Raw genomic sequence first — 15,833 nt, 5'->3', positions numbered from 1 at the left:
ACCTGGACAATCTGGTGGGAAATCTGGCTTTCCGAATATCCTGAACTTCAATTTACAGTCAAGGAATTTAGATAAATTGCTTTTATGTAGAATATTTATATGGGAGAGTACATTAATGACAAAAACTCATGTGCTTAAAATTCACTCATACTTTCTAACAATATACAAAACCACATAATAATAATAATAATAATAATAATAATAATAATAATAATAATAATAATAATAATAATAATCATAATAATAATAATAATAATAAATACATAATGATGGGTGACAACAAAGCCCTTTAAAATCCAAATGTTTAGATATTAATATGTATTTGTATGACAATAAATAAATATTCTTATTATTATTGCCATTGTTGTTGTTATTATAGAAATTGGGAAAAATATTAGAAGAGAACAAATTCCGACTTCCGAGGTAAATGGAACGCAGCATAACTGTATTTTTGCAGAACGCAGCAAAGATGCCACTCCCAATATGGCCGACAGGTCAACGCTCTGTCTCTCTGGTTTATGAAGGCCCCGCCCTCCATCTTTACTACTTTGGGAGAATTTGCTGAAAAAAGATGTTTGTGCTGCTCTAAAATGAAAGCATGTGGAACTTTAACGGGAAAAAATATGATAAACAATTAATTAAAACAAGGGTATAAACGGTTCTACTTGTGGGGCCAAATTTAAAAAGTTTGACCGGAAGTCCTGTGTCGTAAACTCGGGGAGAAAAGCTGGTTGGGCTCGACACGGCGCCTCCTTCGCTGCTGTATAAAAGTTGAATTTTTACGCTCCAAACTACAAGAAACAGCAGAAACATGGCGCTCACCGACGCAGACGTCCAGAAGCAGGTGAGGATGAAACCGCCTTTTTTAAAAAAAACGTTTTATTCCAGCGGATAAACTGGAAGAACATCCTGGAGCAAAACATCCTGTTTACATCGATCTGGACACTAGAATGCTGCAAGTTACAGTACAGCTGAGTTAAATAATAATTGCCCAATATTAATAATCAAAATAATCCGCCTTTTGTTTGCATTTATGTTTCTGTATGAAAGTTCAGTCACTGGAACCAGTCACTGAGACCAGTAGTCACTGGAACCAGTCACTGGAACCAGTCCAGTCACACAAACCTAGTTTCTGTTGACAAGTCAAAGGTTCATTGGAGAGAAATGTCAGTGAATGCAGAAAGTCCGACTGAAATGGGACAAAATGGGGGGAAAAATACTTTTAAAAAATCACAATCAGCAAATAATCAACTTCATTATGACCATAGATCACAGAAGAGCAAGTTCCCTAAGAACAGCCATCTTGGTAGGCTGCAAGTCTGCCTTAACTTGCAGATAAAAGCTACATTAGCAAAGCTAATTTTAGTAGTTGTTACTGTAGTACAGCAAGTGCTTCAGTAAATATCACTGATATTTATTTTTGTATTATTCAGGGGTTGGTACAGTACTCAAAAATTGTAATGTGTAGTAGTTGTAATGTTTTCATAGTTCAAAGTTTGTGTCTAGTTTATTGTTGTCATAGCAACTCCATATCAACTCTCATTGCACTTGGTTATGGCTGCCTACCAAGATGGCTGTCAGCTACAAAAATTCCCAGAAGTGTGGCGTCACATTGCAAATTCATTGTTATCACAATATCCAATATGATGATCCCAAAAAACTGCAACAAATGCTGACTAATCATTTCCAGATGATGCATTCAGGCTCTTTGTGCCTGTTTTTATATTTACCTGGGGGAGCACCACAGGGCACTGCACTCTCACCATTCCTTTTGTCTTCGGGATAAATACTCGGATGGGTCAGGGATCCGTTTGAATACAAAGATACTGAAAGAATGCAGAAAAAGAAGTTTTCTGAAATGTGTTTTAAACGTTGACAACCCCAGAGAGGAGCAGCTCCATGAACTCCGTGAACTTCATGGAGCCTCCAGTCTGATTCTTTGACTTCAGTCCTGATGACGTTAGACCTGCTGTTTCTGAGGGAAATCCAGAGGAACCAGTCATCCCATCTGATGGTTGAAAAACCTGAACAATAGATTAGAAATTATACATATTTCAGCTCCTATGTCTATTTATTCAATAATTTAGTAGAAAAAAAATGCGTTTTTGAATTGAAAATGTTGCTTATTTTGCTGTCAATTAACTCGACTACCACTGGAGTTAAATGAAAGATTCAGACTTAAACCTTGGTGTGAGTTTCATCTGTTTTGTGGCTGCAGATCAAACACATGATGGCGTTCATCGAGCAGGAGGCCAGCGAGCGAGTCGAGGAGATCTTAGCCAAGGTAACGGACGTTCAGCTCAGAACGTCCACTTCCGTCACAGCGACCCGTAACGGACCGGGATGTTTGCTTTCAGGGAGAAGAAGAGTTTAACATCGAGAAAGGTCGCCTGGTGCAAACCCACCGGGTGAAAATTATGAGTTACTATGAGAAGAAGGAGAAGCAGATTGAACAACATAAGAAAATGTGAGTTTTTAAGGTTTGTGTTCTTTAGTGTGGCTCCTGGAGGTCAGAGCGATGTTTCTCATCAGGAATCGTCTCTCCTCAGCCAGATGTCCCAACTGAAGAACCAAGCCAGGCTGAAGGTGCTGAAGGCCCGAGACGACATGGTGACGGTCAGATCCTCAAACCTTTTAACCCATTTCACAGAAACTCACCAGCCTTAAACTGCCCCGCAATAACTCAATTTTAACATATGCAACCTGAAATTAAATTATTTAACTCACTTATTGCTGTTTTCTTGTTCATCTTAATGAGAAGGATGATGCTGTTTTGTAACAGCCACTCACCTTTGCAAATATTAAGTCGGGAGAGTTTTTAGTTATTTGCAGATTCTGAAAGTGTGGATTCAGTTTTGACAAACACATGAAAATCTAAAGAGAAATCCTGTTTTCTGCAATAATAACCTGAAATGTTATAATTTATAATCTAGAAGCATAGTAAAATAAAAATAGACTTGAGTTGCTTTGGCAGAAACAAAAACCTTCTGCACTATTAAATATAAAAATTAGACACCCATTTTCATCAATTGTATTTAGTTGCCGGTTGAATCACTTTTAATTAAATAAAAATAACAATAAGTGCAAGCAGAGCAATTGGGTCAAAAGAATCGACAGATTAATACTTTTCAGCAGGTCTGACTTGGCTGCCAATGTTTTCTTTCCACCGATATCTTTAGTTTTTCTGCTGAGTGACCTGCAGTACCGTGTGAACCACCAGGGGGCGCCCGCAGTTTGAGAACAATTGGTTCTGCACCATGCAGAAACTATGCAGAAGTGCTTGAGAAAAGGTTTTCTGAGATAAGCGGCTCTTAAAAACTTCAACTTGTGTTTATGTTCAGGATCTGCTGAGTGAGGCTCGACAAAGAATCGCTGACATCGTCAAAGACCCGGACAGGTACGCCAAGCTGCTGGAGGGTCTGCTGCTGCAGGTGAGCTGAGAATCATAAGTAATGCTTCACCAAGAACAGTGGTGGGCGACCCTAGATAAAGAAGTTAGCATCTCTAACCTTGAAGCATAAACATTGGTTCTGCTAATGCTAAGGGCGTCTACAGCCTTCAGTCCAGACTGCAGACCTTTTAAAAAAAGGAAACTCAGTTTTTTGGTAGCAAAAATTTTGTTATTTTTAAAGAACCACGTTTTATTTCTGTGTTTAGATTTTAAATTAAAGAAAGCAAGACTTTTTAAAACATACTACCATTGGTGTTTTTAGTGTGATTCTGTTTTAAAATATCTATACATCAACGCAGATGTTGAACTTCATTCAACTGAACATTTTCTAAACAACCAAATAATGAACAACTTTGAATTTATCCAGGAAAACTCATTTATGGGAAGCTAAGTATGCTAGACCTTTTTGAAGTTAGCTGAAGCGCTAAGCAAAAGGTTAGCTTGGCTGTTAGCTTGGCTGTTAGCAGGTTAGCGTAAGTGTGCCCACTACTTACGCTAACCGTGTTTCTTTTGATTTATTGCTACATTTTAGGGCTTTTACCAGCTGCTGGAGCCTAAAGTCACCGTCCGCTGCCGGCAGCAGGATGTTGACATGGTTCAGGTAGTCTAGCTTTTCTGCTTTGCGCTGGTGACGGTTTGGGTTGGTGAAATAAAGCTGTGTGCTGTGACTGCAGGCTGCAGTGGATAAGAACATCACTATCTACAAGGAGACGGTGAAGAGCAACATAACTGTCCGGGTTGACCAGGATCACTTCCTTCCATCAGACATGTAAGATGGTCAAATCCATCACAGTTTTAATTTAATCATCTCCTCATGTGATGCAGCTGTTTGGAACCAGATTTGAACCCTGCAGCACAGTGGACCGGCGGACCAGCGGCTGCTGCTGATGCGTTCAGTTAAAGTAAATCTGTCCTGCGTTTTTCACAGCTGCGGCGGCGTTGAAGTCTATAACAGTAATGGAAAAGATTAAGGTTTCCAACACCCTGGAGAGCAGACTGGATCTCGTAGCACAGCAGGTATTATACATTACACAAAGTGCAGAAATTTGGATTACTAGGTAAAATCATAGCATGTAGTTCTGCTGTGTGTCTGCAGGGGCAGCATAACTCTATCAGTAGGAAAAACCTGAAAACTTCAGAATGTTTTCAGCCTTTTGCGTTTTTAAGTGTTTGTTCATTTTGTTCAAACCCGGTTCCTGTTTGACCCAAAAGCTGAAAATTTTAAAATATGTTGAACATGTTCTGAAGTCTGGATGAAGCCAAACAGTTTTCAAAACTTCAACATGATAGAATATTGATCAGGCTAATAAATTTATTTTTATGTTACAAGAACATTGTCACAATAATACAAGAAAAAACTCATAGTAGAATAAAGTAGCAATTAAATGACAAAATCGGAATATTACTGGAATAATCATAATGAAACGAGAATAAAACTGTAATAATGCGAGAATACAGTCTTGGTAGCATGAAAATCATATTGTGGGAATAACGTAGTAATTATATGCAAACTCCTACACAAAAATAATTTAAAAAGAGACATGTTGAGCATCTTGAAGTTATATTTTGGTGCTTAGACATTAAATTATTAGCATCAGTATTTTGAAACAATTTCTCTGTTTAGAAGAAAGAACCACTGACTTTCTGAGTTAATCAGACCTTAATGAATCTATCAGCGTTTTTTCCTCATTAAAACAAACGGCGCCGCCCTCTCCTTCCAGATGATGCCTGAAATTAGAGAGATCTTATTCGGTTCCAACCCCAACCGCAGATTCTTGGATTAATTTGAGGAGAACATCGGTGGAAACGTCAAGGTGACCCCTGACCTTCCTCGCAGGAGAGCGATTGACGTTTTCAGGTCAAACTAAACTGATCAGTGTTTTCAGAAAACGTCTGGGCTTAAACGTAACCCAGCAGTAGCTCTTATGTCCTCCTTACCTTCTGCAAATACGTGATGCATAAACTGAAATCTGCTGCTGATATTGTTGGAAAACATTTTTAAGTTTATTTGATGTTTAACAGCCAAAATAAACAAATTGGAGTCAGTTTAACATGTTGGAGATCTCTTTATTTACAGTGTGTAAACAGTTTTCTCTACAGAACAGGACAAAGGTAGTTGCTATGGAAACACGTCTGTCTGGTATTACAATGCAAAAACAAAACAAGCTGTTGGCGCCACCTGTTGGCGCCACCAGGTGGCGCCACCTGGTGGCTTTAAGTATTGGCGGTTGGTAAGACGAGGCGCCTTACTAAACTGCTTCTGTCTAATATTTAAAACTGTCCTGTCTAAATTTGAATTCTAGCAAAATATTACCACTTCCAGCTACTGGGGTAATTTTAAAGTGGGGTTTTGTTGAGATGTTACAAGCAGTCAGTATCTTCACTTTGATGGAATGGAGTTATTTCAGGTTGTCATGTTTGTGTTGCAGTAAAAAGCAGGTACTCATGTAAAAGACACTAAATCTGTGTAAATGTTCCCTGTTTTCTGTCTATTATCAACAAAATGACATTTTATTTGTTAAATGACAGAAAAACGAGGCATATTTTTAATATTTGCCATCCAATTGCTTTGCTGATTAATCTTGTTTGAACAGGAGAAACTTCGTGCACCAGGAAGTTGAACCAACAATGAACCAGATATGTGGAAACACAATTTTCTGTTCCTGACATTTTTCCTGATTTCTTTTGATATCTAACCAGGAAGCGTCTGAGCTGCTGCCTCAAAGGGCCTCTTCAGGTTTTCCTTCATTTAAACTGAAACATAGTGAATTGACTTCTCAGAACTGGACAAAGATCGTTTTTTGGGTTAGTGCTTTTGCTAACTTTGAAAAGATTTTATGTACTTGATGTCACTTGAATGAACTTTTCTTGATAAAATACGTGGCTGTTTGTACAGTTATGTGACGTTTGATGTGCTGCAGTTTGGTTACTGACTGCTGCGTGGCGGTCAGACTTCTGCTGATCCCCTATTGTGCAGAACAATTTTTTCATGTGAGTAATGTTTATATTCATGCTCTTATTTTGAAGTGGATGACGACAGCAGCTCTGTTTCCATTCCAAATCAAGTAGTTTTATTTGTTAAAGTGATAGATTTATATCCTTATTCTGACATTTAGCAAAAAGAAATAATGTTGGTGATCCTGACTGATCTAAAACAAAAAATCTCCATATTTAATGTTGGTGAGAAATAAAAAAGTTTGAATAGTTTAATAAACGTTTTGGCAGCAGTCGTCTGGCTCGGTGAAGGTTTAGAGAACTGCTCTGATGTTGGAAATGTTTCATCACGGCATAAATTACTGCGACTCCACAGATTAGCTTTTAGCTTCAAGGTCTGAAGCTCAGATACTGACTTTCTGTATCTTCTGTACAGAATCCCACTTTAAAAACAAAATCCTTTAACATGTTACAAGACATAAACTTTAACACTAAGAGGATCGATAAGGCGTTGATTGCATTGTCCTTTGTTGTTGTGCGCACATTATTTGAAGCAAACCATAAATAAGGAGGGAAATTTATCTTTATTATTGTTCTTATTTGAAGTGAAAGTGAAAAACGGCTGCTGCGTTTTGTCCTGCAGTCTAACCTGTGGCCTTTTAGCAGGAAGTGAGCTGTGTTGTAAATTGAAATGTACGCTATTACAGGGATTAAAGGAATTACCATCAGATTAACAAATGACCTTATAGAGGTTGGCTCCCAGTCCAGCAGAAGACCAGATTACAACTGTGACCTACAGGAAGGAGTGGGAGGACTGCGTAACGGAGCTGCTGCTTTAAGCAGATAGAAAATAAATGGGTCACACTCACTGTCAGGCATTTTAGTTTAGCAGCTGTAAAAATATCCAGCAGTTCTTTCTTTACAGCCAGCGGGAGAAACGTCCTTCAGGTGAAGGGAACACCTGGACTCGGGTTAGTTACTCCGGACCTTGTTGACCCATCAGAACCTCACTGCCAGGCGGTGAAACCAGAGAAACTCCATTTTTCTGGAGAATGAAGCTGGGATTCTCCTTCGTGTTCCTCTTCACCGCCGCCAGTCACCGCTATCCCAGTAAACCCAGAACCGCCTCCCCGACCCCCAGGAAGTAGACGCCCTGCGCGATGCCGAAGAGGGGAGCGATGACTAGAGCCCGGCATGCCGCGCCCTTCAGGAACGCCGACGGTCCTTCCCGCCTCATGATGCGTCTGGAAGATTCAGAGAAATGACGACTTAAAGCTGCAGTGTGTAACTTATGAGAATATAGATTTTTATGACGTATTTGTTGAAACTTCAGTTTTAAGAGAGATGCAGGAAGGAGTCGTGAAGCCCTTTGCTCAGCAGTCTTACCTTGTGCAATCAACAATTCCTCTGTACGAATCTTCACCGTCGCCTTTTTGCAGAGTCTGCAGGCGAGTCTTTATCACTGGGAACATTTAAAGAAAAAAATCTCTAATTTATGCTATTTGCAGTATGAAAACATACAGATATACAAATTGATCTTCATTGACGCTCTCCATCCAATCTGCCTGAGCTTGATTTGTTTCCCAAAGAAGAATCAACAAAAAGTCTCTAAAAATGCAACGTCTGCAAACAGAAACACAAAATGAACGTGGAACTTGATTACAACTTTGAAACAAGTTAATTAATATCCCTTTGGGGTCAATAAAGTATTTTTGATTTTGAATTGAAGGGTTTGTAATTAATCACAATTAACATTTTCAAAACTAAACAGACAAAGTAAGCAGCATTTTAACTGAAAACCTGTTTTTGCTGTTAAATTATTGAATAAATAGTTAAATGAGCTCAACAACAACAATATTTATAGTTTTAATCAGGTCTTCAGGTTCTTCAAACAAAGAGTTCAGGAAGCCCTGATCATTCATGGCCATTAGCATTAACTGCTGCATGTTTAGCATCGAGATTCTATTTCAGGCTAATAGAATTTAGCCTGAACACAACAATAATGTTTCCCATCAGGTCAGTTTGGAAGCAGAAATGAACCCCAGAGGTCCAGCAGCATGCAGCAGCAGCAGCTGCTGCATGCTGCGTAACGGAGCTGCAGCATGATGTTCATTTGTAACATCATTTTCCTTCCACTTTCTGTCATTTCCCTTTTCACACGTGGCTTGTGATAAAATCCCATTAAAACGCATTAAAGTTGTAATGCACTATATGTGTCCATGTCACCGCTGCTCACCGTCCAGCGGCGTGACGGCCACTGCTGCCACCGAGCCGGCGGAGCAGCCGGCCACGAAGGACTGCCAGAACGGCGCCTGGGCCTGAACATCCGCCTGGCCCTCGCTGCCCTCCCGGCCCAGAGCGTTGAGGTTGGCAAACAGAGGGAAATAGATCATGGAGAAAGGTACATCCCTGCAACAAAACATTAGAAAAGTTGGGAAAAAAACGATGGAGTGATGAGATTAATAGCAGCGTAACAACCAGACATAGCTGCAGGACTCCATTGATCTATTGATCATAGATCGTCAGAAACTGGATCAGTAACAACAGACCTGCAAGCTGCTCAGAGAATAATAGTTTGAAAAAATGATATGCAATAAGAAATAGAATTTGATAGATATTTTTACATTGCAAGTAATTTACAGCTTCTTCATTTTGTTTTTTAAAAACATAAGTTTAATTCAAAAGTCTAATAATGATACTGCCATAAACTGTTTTATAAAACAGAATTTTTAACATAATGAAGAGACTATTGCTGTTATGTGTTGCTTTCATGTATGTCAAGAAAATTCTTTGAATTTACAAAATAAATGCCTGAATCATAAATCTCACAGTCTCGACCCTCTCCAGTCCCTCTGCGACCCCGATGTGTTGCAACCCCCATGTTGAAGACCTCTGATTATGCTAAACCTGCAGAGATCTGCAGGATATGGATAATTTTGCACAAACTTGTAAATTGTAAACTTTGCTCTAAAAGAACAGATTTACAGATTTTTACTCTTGTTTGCGTCTGAGGGTGTGAAAACGTTTCCTCGGCGTTTCGTTGCAGGTGTTTTCTCTGACCTCATCAGGGTCGCGCCTGCGCCCCGGTACAGGCCGGCCAGGCCACGGGTCTTCAGCAGATCCGCCGTGATGCCGGTCGCCGAGGGCCGCCGCACCGCCGGGGCCACGAGCGACGGCGCCGGACCGGGAGCCGCCGCCGCCTGGGTCGGAGCCGCCACGGGTCGCTGTGCGGCTGCAAACGGAAAACACCGGAAGTCAGGCAGCAGAGACTCCTGCGCTCCGACTCTGGGAAAGTCCTGAAAGCCTCACCCAGCCGTCCTGCGTCCTGCAGCTGGATCTTCAGCATCTCCATGGGAGTGGTGACGACCACCTGGCAGGTCCCTGCCCCGCACCCCGCCAGGACCTCCCCCCACAGGGGCAAATGCCTGGGGCAGAGCAGTGGGTTACACACTGGTCAGTACACAGACACTGCATGCATTAAGTATGGAAGCCCATTTCTGCCATGAAATAAAAAACAAAAGGCCAGCAGGAAGTCATAATTATGAGTTTTAAAGTCATAATTCCAAGAACAAAATTGATCTATGCCAATAAAAGTACAAATTCAGTTTTAAAAAAGTTCTAATTACAAGAATAAAAGTACTTCTTATGAGTTTTATTCTGGTAATTATTTGTCTTTCATGGTGGAATTGGGCTTCTACAGAAATGGATTTATATCACTAAAAAATCACAAGTAACATTTAGAAATTTTCCACAAGTGGTTGCAGTTTCCCCACCTCCTACTAACGGATCTGATTAACTCCCTTCTAATGGTGTCATTTGGTGCATCAAATGACAGGAGAAGATAAATTACCCGTCCTTTGAAAGTTTTTGTCTGAAGACGTCGTTGGCGGCCAGTTTGATGGCTTTTTCTGGCGTAACGAGCGTGAGGTTTACGGCTGCTCCTGAAAACAACAAACAGGCCGACGTTTGTCTCCACAAATAGAAACAGGCCTAAAAAGCAGCTTAGCGGGTCACTATAGAGCACAGATGGTTCACTGGTTTCCACCGTAAAAAGATTTAAGCTCTGCAGGACAACAACATCGTAGTTTTGTGGATTAGATACCTCGGTAGCATCCGAAATAGCCCTCGGCTCGCACCGTCTTTGCCAGACAGTCAAACCTTTAGAACAACAAAAAACAGCCATTACATTTCTCATCAGGTTATGTTCACAACATATTCTGCAGAGGGGTGAATTAGCAGTCTTATTTCTTCATAGATGGAATAAGACTGCTATTCCAAGCCATCCTGGCTGTTTTAAAGCGAATAAGTTGAGAAAATGGTGTCTAACTGTGTTGCAGAGAAGTTTTCCCAGATATTTTCCATGCATGAGTCACAGGAAACCCACAGGCAGCTGAGCATGAACAGGACGGCCACGCCCGGCCAGCAGATGTGTGCTGATCAAACCTCTGGGTCGCTGTGCTGCTGAAGGGCAGCGGCTCAGCCTGCTTCTGCTTTTCTGTCTCTCTACGCGTCTTCAGCTCTGATAATATGAGCGAATATGAAATAACTGGAGCTGTAAGAGCTAATATCATCATAAAAACACAGATTTGACTGAGTTTAGAGCAGCTTCCCTTTGAGACTTCAACACAAACCTCACAGATTTCCAAACTTTATGCCATTTGGCCCATAATTATCAACTGCAAATATCACTTTTAAAATGTACAATCACCAAAAATATTGTGATTTTTTTTAACCTACTCAACAATAAAACAAGCATGAACTGTTTGATTAAGCAGATGAGATTTCTTTCTTTCTTTCTTTTTTGATTGTAGCTTCAAATAGTTTTTGGATTGTTTTGAATAAAAAACATCAGGCCTGTTATTTTGGGCTAAACTGAAGAAAACTGAATACATTTATTTCACCTGTTGTTTAGGATTTGGGTCAGTCTTCACTTGAAAACACTTCCTGTATTTAGCCAAGTTTTAATACAGCAAATATAAGCAGATTTGAGTTGCTTATATAAGTCGGCCCTGGAGGGCCGGCGTCCTGCACGTCTTACTTCTCTGCCTGGTGGAAGCACCACCTCCTCAGCAGGTTCTTCATCTGTGATGCTAACCTGGGAGAACTAAAGCATGCAGGAGGGCCGGCGTCCTGCACCCCGGCTGTACAGTGTAAGTCAATAAGTAGATGTGGTTCCAGTTATCATGACAACAAAACAAAACCAGGAAGTTTGGGAAAAAAACGATCTCGTTTTTGTAAATAGATTTAAATGTAAAAGTCATACTTTGTCCTAATTTACCTGTTGGTTTGCTGCCAAAGCAAATTCCTGAATTCGTAGCAGAACAAGCTGAGCTCCACCAGCTGCAGCCTGACGACTGGTTCTGACTTCTTCAGCTTTATTGGTCAACCAGTTCAGATGTTTGAAAAATACATTTGTTTGGAAATAACAACAGAAATGAGTTTATGGATGGAGAGAGTGTCTTACTGCTCTTCATCCTTAAAATAATTTTTAAGTGTTTCCACAGATTCTTATTTGGATTTATGCCTGGACTTTAACTAGGCCATTTTAAGCCGTGCATCTGCTTTGGTTCAAGCCGTCCCATAATGTCTCTGGCTGTTTGTTCAGGGTGGTCGTCCTGCTGGAAGGGGAACCTAAACCGAGTCTCAGCTCTTCTGCAGCATCAAACACATTTTCACTCCAGGATTGTCCTGGATTTAGTAGCTAAAGCTAAATCCTTAGCTTTAAACTAAGCTAAATATTTAGCTTAATGATTGAATATTCAGTTTTATATCTTGCAATGTATAAATAAGTGAATTAATCATATGGTGAAAATATGACTTTCACAAATTCATCCCTATTTTTATTCCTCTTATGATGAGTTAAGTAACATAAATCAGGAGTGTTAGTTTTCGACTGAATCAGATGGCCAAAAATGTTTCTTTTTTAAACTAAAAATGCTGAAGTTATTCTCTGATTTTTTTTTCTGCTTCACAATAAACTAGAAAAAAACTAAACTTAGCGTGAAATATTTTAAACAATGGATAAATCACTGTAGATTCAAACCATACAAAGTATTTTGCCTCATCCACATTGATCATTAATTTAAGCTTGATTGTAAACTTACAGAAGTGTCTAGCATCATTTTGAGGAGATGCAGCTCAGATATTGTTAATGTTTGGAGGAAGAGAGATCTGTTTGAACATCAGGAGTTGTGCAGGCAACCCGTCTCCGTCTGTTTGGCCAGATCAGTTACAGGAGCAGATTTACGGCCGTGGAGGAAATCCCACTCACATTCCCTGGTAGACCTGGACGCCCTGCTGGTTCTGGAGGCGGGTCTTCGCCAGGTCAACAGGAAACACACATGTGACACCAACCAGGCCCGCCACGCCCCCGTTGATCAGCTTAGCAGGGAGACTGAAAGGGACCAACCACACACACACACACACACACACACACACACACACACACACACACACACACACACACACACACGCACACACACACACACACACGCACACACACACACACACACACACACACACACACACACACGCACACACACGCACGCACGCGCACATGCACAAACACGCACACACACGCACACACACGCACACACACGCGCACACACACGCACGCACACACACGCACACACGCACGCGCACCCACACACACACACACCCACACACACACACACACACACAGATGTAGAAATGAAATAAAAACTCGGTCTGCACCATGCGAAGTATAAACATTAAGACTGGAGCTCTGATAGAGCCAAAAAAGTACATATTTTGTTGGTTCTAATATTTTTTCAGTAAATTTGCTTAATTTAGTTATAATTTTTCTCCTTTTATGTTTTACTTTGGATCCTTAAAAAATACACTTTAATTGGAGTCAGATATAATAGATTTTAGTGTTCTTTTATAATTGGATAAAAATAAATGTGGATATTTAAGAAAAACATAAAAACAAATTTAGACATGTAAAAAAGAAGTTTATTTCTTTGCTGTAATAAATCACAACACTAGAGCTTTCCTGCCAACATGAGCCACAACAATTTAACTTCCCTTTGGGATCAATAAAACATTTTTGAATTTGAATAAAGTTTGATTAGAAAATCACATCATGAAACTCCCAGTTTTGTTGGATAAAAAGGCCTTTGCTTTTCTTTCTACTGCGTCTGTAAATTTGCAGTTTGCAGCTGCATCAGTGTTTGAACAGGTATTGTTTCCTGACATTTGTACTTTTTTATGATATTTCTAAAAGGTTTACATGCAGTAAGTATAATGCAAAAAATCCAAATGATTTAATATTCCATCCTCATTTCTATAGCTGCAGCTGCTGTGATGTTTTCTCTTCTGGTGGAGTTTCCTAAGTGTTTGCTTTATTTTGGTACCAAGATTTCTGAAATAGAGTTTGTAATTGATGAGAAAAAATAAAAATAAACTATATTTTGGTATATTGCTACAGAAAACACTGTGACTTTGTCCTAAGGTGAGTAAAGCAGACAGTTTCTTACCTGACCTTCTTGTCTCCCATGTTGGTGTTTTCGGGGCTCTTTGCCTTCCTCCAACGCTCCTCCTGTCGTCCTCCAGGTGTTTCTTCAGCTCTCACCTGCTACAATCCCGAACCAGATGATTTATTTAGCTGAGAAATGCAGTCTGGGTGGACGGCCTCCTTTGTGCGCTCCACAGCTGGAAGCTGAATTTGGTTTGAGGTGCAGAAAAGCCACGACTTCAGACGTCCTTCTCTCTGTCTGGGCGCACAAAACACAATCAGACACATGGATTACATAAAACACACACTTATGGTTCTGCAAAGTCCTGCCGTTATTTACCTGCAGGTTTGTACCGTCAGGTTTTTATGCTTTCTGAAACTCATTCATACGACTTCAGTTGCAAATCCTGTCAAACTTCAGTATCTTTAGTGTCTCTAATCTGTCAGCTGGGAAGGAGGGCAGAGCTGCGATGAAAGGTTTGTCGCTGTCATTTAACTGCACTTTCTAAAACAAATAACCAAACAGGAAATGTTTAAGCAAACAGTCTGACAGGCTTGTTTGTTTCTGTTAGTTTTTCAGACTTTTTGAGAAATGTGTGGCGGACCGTAAGCATCTGCTCCTGCTTCCTTAGTGTCATCTTTTTCTCCGATTTCTATTTTCCCTTCACACTCTCATTAATCTCCCTCTCTTAATCCTTCCATCTCCATTCTGTCTATTTTTACCGGAGTAAACCTTCACTCTATCCCTTAGTAACACTTTGCATCACCTCCCAACGCCTCCGCCGCCTCCTCTTTCAGGAACTTTACTACCACAATAATCATTGTTCTCAGCTGAACTCAGTCTTTTCCAGTGGAGCCTTTAACTGAGCCTCTTTCAGTGAAACTTTCCTTTCACACACACAGTAGTGACTCTGCCAAAACTCAGACAAGGGTGCCTCAACCCAAACCAACATCCAGCTCCCACAAAAAAAAAACTGCTCTAAGGAATCCTAAATGCACAGCAGTGAGACAACGTTCAGGAAAAAATCTTACCTTTCCTCTGTCAGTTCATCAGGATGAAGATGTCTGCTTTCCTTTCAGCGCAGCAACTGGTAGTCAAGCGAGAGCAACGAGAGAAAACCAGCCGCCACTCAGGGGCCGCTGCACAAACACCAGCATTGTCCTGCAGCTGAAGCCCCTCCTTCTCTCTCTCTCTTTCTCTCTCTCTCTCCCTCTCTCTCTCTCTCCCTCTTTCTCTCTCTCCTTCACTCTCTCTCTCCCTCTCTCTCTCTCTCCTTTGCTCTCTCCCTCTCTCTCTCTCTCTCTCCCTCTCTCTCTCCTCTCTCTCTCGCTCTCTCTTGCTTTCTGTGTGTGTGTGTCACAGCTACCAGCTCTACACTAACACATCCCAACATAAGCTGTGGTGTGGACATGCAGACACTGATCAATAACTGGATCTCTGTGTGTATTTCATCTAGAAATGTAACTACACAAGCTGAGCTCCAACAAAGGTTTTCCATCACTAATGAGCTCACTGTGCAACTCTCCTGCTGTTACATAATATCCACACAGACCCACTGAATGCCACAATGTTCACAGACTTCCAATTGGGACCAAAAGTGCGCTCCTGTTTTACTTTTATTTGGGAACAAAAGTTCCAGTACAAATGTTTACCCAACTTATATAAAAATACATGTCAGATATACTTAATAAAATAAATAAATAAAAAAATAAAATAAATAAAAATAAAATAAACTCAGAGCATCCAGTTTCATTTTTATGTTCTATTTGATACATTTTACAATAATGTGAGAAATAATTCGTCAGGTTTTTTTATGAGCCTTCAGAATCAGAAGTATGGCTACTGTCGCTTTAAGTAACAGGGAAAGGCCAGATGATGATGTCATGGGTTTGGAGTCCTCTGATAGGTTAATTGGAGCCTGGACAGTGGCAGGGAGTTTAATTAATAAAAAAATATGTTAACAGTCAAAG

The 15,833-nt window shown here is 40.4% G+C and overlaps 1 protein-coding gene and 1 pseudogene across 3 annotated transcripts; one reads left to right on the top strand and one right to left on the bottom strand.

Moving 5' to 3' along the window:
* Positions 1–483: 483 nt before the first annotated feature.
* On the top strand, positions 484–5,502 carry LOC129375294 (V-type proton ATPase subunit E 1-like; annotated as a pseudogene).
* Positions 5,498–15,035, bottom strand: LOC129375119 (mitochondrial glutamate carrier 1-like). Of its 3 annotated transcripts, XM_055054121.1 has the most exons (11): positions 14,895–15,035; positions 14,203–14,367; positions 13,885–14,121; positions 12,657–12,779; positions 10,488–10,543; positions 10,236–10,326; positions 9,695–9,810; positions 9,446–9,617; positions 8,622–8,794; positions 7,772–7,847; positions 5,498–7,629 (listed from the first exon to the last, which is right to left on the bottom strand). In XM_055054121.1, exons 3-11 carry the CDS (start codon positions 13,902–13,904, stop codon positions 7,488–7,490), a joined length of 969 nt encoding a protein of 322 aa, XP_054910096.1. In that variant the 5' UTR covers positions 13,905–14,121; positions 14,203–14,367; positions 14,895–15,035; the 3' UTR covers positions 5,498–7,487. The 3 variants fall into 3 exon arrangements, with proteins under 3 accessions (XP_054910096.1, XP_054910011.1, XP_054910176.1); XM_055054036.1 differs by lacking the exon at positions 14,203–14,367; XM_055054201.1 differs by lacking the exon at positions 14,203–14,367 and having other exon boundaries at positions 13,885–14,117.
* Positions 15,036–15,833: the final 798 nt, after the last annotated feature.

The sequence above is a fragment of the Poeciliopsis prolifica genome, unplaced genomic scaffold (assembly GCF_027474105.1).
Source record: "Poeciliopsis prolifica strain line A6 unplaced genomic scaffold, Auburn_PproV2 SCAFFOLD001, whole genome shotgun sequence".
NCBI lineage: Eukaryota > Metazoa > Chordata > Actinopteri > Cyprinodontiformes > Poeciliidae > Poeciliopsis > Poeciliopsis prolifica.
This window is presented reverse-complemented; position numbering and strand designations above follow the sequence as displayed.